This window comes from Micropterus salmoides, unplaced genomic scaffold (assembly GCF_014851395.1).
Source record: "Micropterus salmoides isolate LMB-PRFRI ecotype aquatic unplaced genomic scaffold, ASM1485139v1 Ms_hic_scaffold_2, whole genome shotgun sequence".
Lineage (NCBI taxonomy): Eukaryota > Metazoa > Chordata > Actinopteri > Centrarchiformes > Centrarchidae > Micropterus > Micropterus salmoides.
Window position 1 is genome coordinate 37,511,709 of NW_024041150.1, and position 9,292 is coordinate 37,521,000.

General features: G+C 42.6%; 1 protein-coding gene and 1 long non-coding RNA gene across 3 annotated transcripts; one reads left to right on the forward strand and one right to left on the reverse strand.

The window, feature by feature from the left end:
- Positions 1-345: 345 nt before the first annotated feature.
- LOC119913011 (endonuclease domain-containing 1 protein-like) lies at positions 346-2,827 on the forward strand. Of its 2 annotated transcripts, none has more exons than XM_038732320.1 (3): positions 346-483; positions 1,007-1,348; positions 1,668-2,827. In XM_038732320.1, exons 2-3 carry the CDS (start codon positions 1,022-1,024, stop codon positions 2,274-2,276), a joined length of 936 nt encoding a protein of 311 aa, XP_038588248.1. In that variant the 5' UTR covers positions 346-483; positions 1,007-1,021; the 3' UTR covers positions 2,277-2,827. The 2 variants fall into 2 exon arrangements, with proteins under 2 accessions (XP_038588248.1, XP_038588249.1); XM_038732321.1 differs by having other exon boundaries at positions 431-480.
- A 4,476-nt stretch (positions 2,828-7,303) lies between these two features.
- On the reverse strand, positions 7,304-8,306 carry LOC119913049. Its single transcript, XR_005446347.1, has 4 exons — positions 7,915-8,306; positions 7,760-7,835; positions 7,619-7,690; positions 7,304-7,545 (listed from the first exon to the last, which is right to left on the reverse strand). It is a non-coding gene; the product is annotated as an uncharacterized LOC119913049 (long non-coding RNA).
- Between the last annotated feature and the right edge of the window lie 986 nt (positions 8,307-9,292).

Consider the following 9,292-nt stretch of genomic DNA (forward strand, 5'->3'; position numbering starts at 1 on the left):
ACAGATTTAATCAGTTGGAGATAGCTAATTAAGCTAATGTTAGCTGCATGAGTTGTTTCAAGATGACTTGCTTTAAAAAACTTACCTGAGATAATTTATCAGGTCTAAATTTGAACTGGTGCAATAGTTGGCTGTAGACAGTTATTGTCTTTCTACGACTTGTACTTGACTGATTGTGTCAGTTTAAATTGTTCCTATCCATCAAAGTAACCACACTTTTTTCATTTCGTGGTAATCTCTATGCAAAGCGTCTTTTGAATTTTTTTCTTTGAGCAGTCAGTGTGTACTGAACACAAGAATAGCGTGACGTCTCTGTGTGGACGCAGATTAAGTGTAATCTACTACCAAACATTAGCATATCTTCTCATCCACTGTCATAAACGTGTTCTGTATAAATCAGCCTCTACAAGCTTGTTTGATCTCTGAGGAAGTCCGTCTGGTTTCCACTGCTGCACAAACGCGAAGACACCTGTAAACGAGGTGGTATGTTTTTTTTCCTTGTTTATACTTATTTTATATTCATTTTACGCTTTTTACCTTTACAGTTGACAATGAAACTTCAGCGAGTACTTATTTGCAGCACTGCTGTTATTGTTATATGTAGTGTACATGAAGTAAATGTTTTCAACAGTTTGATTTAAATTTGTGATTATTGTTTAAAACTTGATGTAAAACTTTTATAAATGAAAAAAATATTATTTTTCTGTCAAAACATAGGTACCACAGCCATGATCTGGGTATTGACATCACTTCTAGGCATATTCAGAGATTTCTCCATTAACAATAAAGATAGATTTTAGAAAGAAAAAGCAAAACTTCATAACTACCTTCATTAATATCATAGCTCTGAACATTTTGGAAAAATTATTTCTGTAGACTTTATAGTTTTAGTCTTTTTTACTGAGTCAGATATTAAAATATACAAGGGTATCCTTTGAACCAAGTGGGTGTAAGAAAAAGTCCTGCTCTGATGTTGATGGTTGTTTTTCTCCCTTCTGACCTAAAGACACAGTGTTTGACGATGACGTCCATGAAGATGTGGTATCTCTTGCTCCTCGCTGCCTTCCTGCCCATTGTTCCCACAGTGGCTGAAGTTGTTGAGTCGGTGTCCGACTGTGACCAGTTTCTCCTTGAAGCAAAGCCACCACATGTCCCAGGCATCTTGGAGGGCGGGAAAATAGGCCAGACCCGATACAAATTAATTTGTCAGACTTATAAAAATGAGAGAAAGTTTCTGACGCTCTACGACACAGAGAACATGATTCCTGTGTTTTCTGCCTACAAGTACACAGGGAAACAAGAGGGGTTAAAATTCAACAGACCAAAGAAATGGATGATAGAGCCACAGGTGTGTTTTTCTTATTTACAAATAAAAAACTAAACAAACTAAAACAATAAAACTAAAAAGTAATTGCTGCTAATCCATTTACGCCATCAGTTGAAATGCTACTCTTACCTACTAAACAATAATGTGTTGCACAGTGAGGCTCAGTGGTGTGTCTTAATAGTTTTTGGACATCCTTGGAGCTTTATGGCTCAGAGGAAGAAGAGATATCAGGCTTAGCCTTTCTGTGCAGCTTTACATAAATGCTAAAGGATATTTTTACTGTACGTTTACTTTATTGCTACTCTACCTGGATCAGTAACTTAGTGTTTAACTCTTACAGCTTGAGAATAAAGATGACCCGAACAAGGACATGGCAAACGACAACGGCAAGACCTACAAGAACCAGGCTGTGGAAAAGGATTACATAGACAAAGACAAAAAATTTAACAGGGGCCATATAATTCCAAGCTCATATGGGTTAACTGAATCTGACAAAAAATCCACCTTTACCCTGACAAACATCGTTCCACAAGCAATATCATTCAACAGCGGAAGCTGGAGCAGCATGGAGCAGTGCATCAAATGTATTATGGACGAATACTGCAAAGACAACAACGCTGTTACTAAAGCCTATGTTGTAACTGGAGCAATACCCAACCCAAGCACCGACCCCAACACCAAACTAAATAAGAGGGTTAATATTCCTGACAAGCTCTGGTCAGCATTCTGCTGCTACGACTCCAAAAAGAAGAAATGGATCGCAAGCGCGCACTGGGGTGACAATGTTCCTGATAAACCTGAACGCAAGTATCTGCCCACCATCACTCTGCAAAAACTTCAGGAAGAACTGAAGATAGTAGCCTTTCCTGAAACACAGTGTCCTCTCCAAACAACCGTTAGTGAGTTCTACAAAACCCAAGCAAAACACTGCCAATGCCAGAAAACTTAACCACTTCTTCCCCTCCCACTTAACTTCTGCCGCTTTGACACACACATCTATACTCACATCTACATCTGTACTCACATTCTTCCTGTATGAGGAAAATATACAACTGAAAAATTGGGACACCCAAAGCCTTCAATCTGTGATTATTCAGTTAGTATGTTTACTATTGAATGACACTTTCAAAATTGATCAGCAACTAACATGTACGCATATAAAATTAACGCATCACCTTAATGTTAAAAATTATTCAATGCAGAATTAACAACCAGAAAATTGTTCAGTCACAAATGGTTGAATATTCAGACTGAGCAGTTTTTCTTTTTACTTTTGTACTTTTTGTTTGATTTCATTTGTTATGATGACGGGACACTGGATAAAATAAAGTGTCCTTTGCGTGGCTTCAGATTTATTTATTTATTTTACAGGGACAATGCACATTAATCAACACTGTAGTAAACTAGTGCTAGTGGCTACATGTCTGATGTAGTATCAGATGGAAGACAAATGTACATGATTTGTAGGATGTGAATGAAATAAACTGCAGACGCCTGATACTCTGTGTGAAGTTGTGATTTTATCTTCAGAGCAGTGGTATAGTCTCGTTTTTGTAGTGAGTAAACCATGATTTTTCCCTCCCAGCCTCATACTCACCTGTCCCAGAGCAACACCACACTCACTACTGCATACAGTATGCATCTTCATGTAATTGACAGCATTCTGAAAGATTTCTAATGTGTTATCAACATGCTAGTTTATTATAAGCAACACAAGACTTTAACAGCCAATGACATTTGGGGAGACTGGTCTGATTTTCTACCGTTTAGTATTAATCACCATCTAACTCAGCCAGCTAAGAGAAACTTTTAAACCTTAGATGTTACATGAATCTGGTCCCTGGAGCACAGGTTTTTATCAGCTGGTAATTTTTAATGCACATATAAGAGTGCAAGTTGCAACTACTATTAACAATAATGGATACTACTACTACTAGTAATAATTATTATTATTACTAGTAGTAATAATAATAATCAGTAGGAGTATTAACAACAAACATTTGTGCAGATCTATCACCAACATACATTTATCACAGAATATTATTTATTCTCCTGCAAATTAGCAGAGAATAAAATGATCCAGCTGTAGCTCTGTGTCTGTCCTCTCTGCTCCACCTGAAGCAGCTGTGAGCTGCACTTTATCAGAGGCGCTGAAATCAACTTGTGTGGATTTGTGGTGAGGTCATCACCTGACAGGCAGAGAGGAAGCATTATACACATTTCATTTCAAAATCTATGTTTTGCCCCCCCCCCCCCCCCTCTTTCCTAATGTAAAGTTTTTTTGCGCATTGCCTTCCTGGCTCAGGCTCATATAGGAGGCGGTTTAAGTGACCAATCAATCACTCACACACTCCACATCAGTCGCGGACAAAATGTATAGAAATGTTGAGGGAGAAAAAAAAGTTGCTCGAGGCCGGTGCAGCTTCTTCTTCTTTGTGCTGCTGTTACTTCTAGCTGAAGGCAGCAGGGGTGGGTACATCTAATGTAGGACTGCTCTTAATTTCGCTACATTTTCCATTCATACCTTTTATAACTTAACCAGTCTGTAATCTGCATTTTGCTTCATTAACTGAAATGATCATCCAGGCTGTGTGCGCGCAGTTACGCAGTAAAGCGCTGGTCGGGCGCTTGTCACAGTCACAGAGCTGGGCAGATGCAAAGGTGAGTCCATAATGTCGCGGGTGAAACTAATCTTTCACTCAGCAGCTACCTGCTGTTATTTGATTTTTCAGATGCACAGAGAGAGAGAGAGAGAATATGGTGGACAGTCGTGTTGTGTTTTATGCATGACGCACAGCTTCCTCTGTATGCAGGTTTACCTGCTTCAACAAGGAGCTGCTCTCGTGTTGCCACAATAATTCTTTGCGTTGTGAAGATTATTTAGATTCTTCAGGAATAATCAGATTGTATTGGCAGGCTGCTACTGCAAAACAAGTGGTTTGGTTGGCTACATCTCTATAATAAAAGGCTTAGTTGGTGTTGGACAATGTGCACTGAGAAGCTGGACGGGATGCTCAGTCACTAAATGCACCCAGTTTAAATAGTTGTTCACAAGGTTCGGAGGTTTTAATAGTAAACCAATAAACAACAACAATCTGCTGAATTTGATTCTCAGCCAAAGTTTTCCAGAGTTTAATTTATAGCTGAAAACAAATTAAGCTTATGCTCATAAGCTTATAACATTTATAATCATATAAATGTAGAAATATAATAAATATGGAATGGATGGCAGTCTTGAAGTCTTTGTTGCATTCACACTATGTGACTGATCGGTGACAGGGACACACACACACGAGCTGATGGCCGTGTCACCGGACCCTGGTTTCCAAACCACGTTTTGCCAAGAAAACACCTGAAATGTGAAACTGGAAATGAGCGATCCTGCACACGAAACAGCTGTTTGTTATTATAACTAAGGATGGATTAGCACATGCAGGTAGCAGGAAATGTCTGAGCTACAGAGAGAGCTGCAGGTGAGTTAAAAGGTGCAGCTCCCTGACACCCAGTTAACTCATGACTGTGAGGAAACAACTCATGGGCCAAAAAGGAGAACGCACGTTTGAACATTTTCAGCTGAGGATTGCGGCGACTCAACAATCAATCATGATAAATGCTAAAGTTGCTGTTACCTTGTCTGTGGTCAGCTGGCAGAACACCGGCTGCTTTCTGATAAGGTGCCATAGTGCTGTTCCCGAGGCACACAAGTTTCGTTTTATGGTGGACCAACACGTTCTCATCTCAATGCGTCATAACTGACGCTTTCAGCCAGCGGTGCGTCTCACTGATTGATTTCAGGGTACCTTTAGAGTCAAATACGCTTTGTCACTTTTTCAAATCGTTGCTATATGACGCCCTGAGATGAGAACGGGCTGGGTGGAGTGACGGTAACATTACAGACTTGTTGTCTTTAGCTTGAAATAATAACATACTTTAGACACTTTTTTCTTTGTCCCTCGCTATTTTCTCTCTCTCTTCCTCCACTTTGCAAACAGCTCCATCATAATCACATTTATTCAATTAGCTGACGGTTTTATCCAAAGCGACCAATTGCTATTTTATGTCACACGCCTCTGAAGCAACTAGAGGTTAAGTGACTTGCTCAGGGACAAATGGTGTATGGGTCAGTGGGGGATTGAACCCTGGTCTCTCACACCAAGGCAGGTATCTTATCCATTGCACCATCACCAGCCCATCACAGTTTAAGTGTGATGTGCGACAGTAATAAATGTCCCTGCGAAACACTGTGCTGTATAGTTAAATGGTCAAACAAAGCATTGATGCAAAGAATTTGTGTCGAAGCATTTTATTAATCGATTTTATCGATGAATTGTTTCAGCCCTATTAGTGGTTACTTTAAGCCTAGTTCACACTACACAATTTTAAGTCTGATTTGCCGGTCACCGAGCTCAGTGACCGTTGGGCTAAATCAGTGATCGATCAGTCTGTCACCGATCACGTAGTGTGAACGCCACAATAACTTCATGACTCCCAAGACGGCCAGTCGTGTAGTCTGCACGAGCCTTTAGAGACAAATGCTGGCTGATTAACATCTGCTGCGTCTCACACCTGTGGTCTATCAAGCAATCAACTCGCCAGTTCGCCAATTCACCTTCAGTGCTAACGGCCAAGTCTTGCACTTAAATGAAAGTAGATTTCATTTGTCTAGTATTTTTAAAACCTGTGATAAATGATCTTGTGTCTGCCAACCGCGTTTATTCAGAGCTGTATTCTGGAAACCACTGCCTCCCAGCCCTACAAAGCGCTCTTGGAGCCCTCTCACTTCTCTCCAGAGGCGCCGCCAGAAGTTTTTGGCCCCATACCGCCTCTGCGCAGCTGTTATCCAGCCTGTTCTCATGCCAGGCATTATATATAAACGCTTGTCAAGCGTATTCATTTGACGCAAAAAACCCGTTAATTTTGCATGTATAGGAGACGCCCCCAAGGTGCGTGTGTATGAGACGCATCCAGGCGCGTCTGTATATGACGCCCCTGGGGGTTGCTAGCTAGAGATGTTTGAGGCGTTCACAGTCCCCCAAGGCAACTTACCCTAACAGGAGATAGTGCCTAAACCTAAGTCATTATGTCTTGTGTGTTAGCCTCCTTTGTGTTGCAACGCTATAGCAAACTGTAGTGTATCATACACATGCAAAATCGCCACTTTGCGTACAATAGCCATCTCATGCATCATATATACATGCTTTGTAAACCGTACCTGTGTACATAAACAGTACTCCCTGCATCATCAAAGCACACGTCAGTTCGCCATGTGTTACCCTGGTAACGTAAACACCTCGGATAGGCCTACCCGCTGCTACTGTGGACATTTACTGAAATTAAATATACATTAAAACAAACTGATACAATTACAAAATGTATATTTCCATACTTCTATTTATATTCTATTAAAATGTATGAAACTTGTGAATGAATGTGAGTGGATTAATTTACAACATATGCAGCGTCATTCTTACAAAGATTCATATGAGCATTGTTGTCTTTAGGCAACTTAACCTCTGAAATAATCATAAACATTAGTTACAACGACAATAATTACAGATATACAAACCGTGGTCTCCTCTATTGTTAGTTGCAAAGGCTTATGGGTAATCTTTGACAACTTCCTGCGAAGCAATGAACCGTTGTTCCCTTCTTCCCTATGTGGCAGAAACGAGCGGTCTAGAACACTCGAGAAGCTGAAAATGTCCGACAATGGCACTTGGGATAAGCCCAAGACCTTTGAAGCACACAGATTGTTCTATCAAAATTAGGAGGCAGAGACAATCAAATAATTATAAAAAAACACAATTTTATTTTCTTTTGTCATATATTAATAGCAACACCTGCTCTATTAAGAAAAGATATGTAATGCGAATTAGAGAAAACTAAACAAAAAAAAAACACAAGCACCATTCAAAAACAGACCCGCATGCATAATTAAAGGATCAAAATCAAACACAAACAAACCCACATGCAATATACATCCAGTTAATACCAATATTTACAGAGCCAATGTCTGGATATTCAAACACTTAAAATGTATCGTTCCAAACCAGTTCTGTGCATCCAGGACAGTCATATCCAGACACTGTTTGTAACAATATACAGCAAAGTTTTATACCGATATCCAGAAGAGTGGGAGGAGAAACGCGCCGGGGAGTGATAACTGTGGCACCCAGCAGCCTCGACAGCAGCATGCACACGGCTGTAACCTGGTCCCGCTGTGATGTGAAAACATACAATTAAAAACAGGGCCACAATAAATTGTAGCAGACAGGCAAACAAGGTACTTACCGCTTTACGGGACACGCCACCCTCAGACCCCGGCAGGGGGGCAAGCAATACGCGCAACCACACAGCACTCAACTATAACAAATAAGACTGTCAGATCTTGATAAACACCAAATAGAACGAAGAGGGAGGCATGCAGCTTACCGAGGCACCCAACGCCAGCAGCCCAGGTATTCATCTATCCATACGGAGAATATCCACGGCCGAAACAAAGTTGGCTCTATGAGAGAATGCTCATTAGTGCCACCCGCCCAACAATGCAAACACTGAAAGGCATGAAGATAAAAAGACTTCCTTACCACTCCGCAGTAAACTAACAACCTCTCGCAACGGCAACAAACGTGCAGCACGCCAGCCCAGACACGTCTCCACACCCAACAGGAGAAGACAGAAACGCAAATGAGTCCACCACACAGGCTTAAAAAGGCAGCTCCCCACCTCTCCCAGTCAAAAGGGATGAGCCCCAGGTGTGCTGGTGCGCCTTCTCGTGCACAGGTAAGAGGGAGGGAAAGAAAACCTCATCCTGCCACACCTACACAATTCACAGTGCCCTTTGAACTGAACATAGTGTGCTCCCTGCGGTTTGGAATCTCACTTAAAATGGCTTAATACCCTGTGCAGTCCACTTTGCGGGGAACTACTGGGCGATCGGAACGCACCCTTTGGCAGGCTGAACTTCTTCAGCTGCCGCAAGTACATCTTCTGCTGGGCCTTCTTGGTGAGGGAGGTGATGTTCAGCTCCCACTTGAGGTCCTGGGAGATGATGGTGCCCAGGAAACAGAACGAGTCCACAGCGGTGACTGGGGAGTCACACAGAATGATGGGGGAGGGTGGGGCTGAGTTCTTTCTGAAGTCCACGACCATCTCCACTGTCTTCAGAGTGATGAGCTCCAGACTGTTCTGGCTGCACCAGGTCACCAGATGGTCGATCTCCCACCTGTAGACGGACTCATCCCCACCTGAGATGAGCCCAATGAGGGTGGTGTCGTCTGCAAACTTCAGGAGCTTGACAGACTGGTGACTGGAGGTGCAGCTGCTGGTGTACAGGGAGAAGAGAAGGGGGGAAAGAACGCAGCCTTGAGGGGAACCGGTGCTGATGGTCCTGGAATCAGATGTTTTCCCAGCTGTCCGTCAGGAAGTCAGTGATCCACCTGCAGGTGGAGTCAGGCACGTTCAGATGGGAGAGCTTGTCCTGCAGCAGGGCCGGGATGATGGTGTTAAAAGCAGAGCTGAAATCCACAAACAGGATCCTGGCGTAGGTTCCTGGGGAGTCCAGGTGCTGGAGGATGAAGTGAAGGGCCATGTTTACTGCATCATCTACAGACCTGTTGGCTCTGTAGGCGAACTGCAGGGGGTCCAGGAGTGGGTCTGTGATGGATTTAAGGTAGGACAACACAAGGCGTTCAAAGGACTTCATAACCACAGATGTCAGGGCGACGGGTCTATAGTCATTTAGTCCAGTGGTCCTTGGTTTCTTGGGGAGAGGGATGATAGTGGAGGCTTTGAAGCAGGCTGACACATGGCATGTCTCCAGTGAGGTGTTAAAAATGTCTGTTTCAGGGTGGATGGGAAGACAGAGTCCGGCCCAGCTGCTTTGCGGGGTTTCTGCCTCCTGAAAAGTCCGTAGACTTCCCTCTCTGTGATGGAGAGAGGAGGGGAGGGGGTGGAGCTGGCCAG

Bases quoted from the DNA above. Each gene is read 5' to 3' on its own strand.
- LOC119913011 (XM_038732320.1), top strand. From the start codon at position 1,022: ATGACGTCCATGAAGATGTGGTATCTCTTGCTCCTCGCTGCCTTCCTG. The intron at 1,349-1,667 runs GTGTGTTTTTCT...TAACTCTTACAG, and splicing joins AATGGATGATAGAGCCACAG to CTTGAGAATAAAGATGACCC.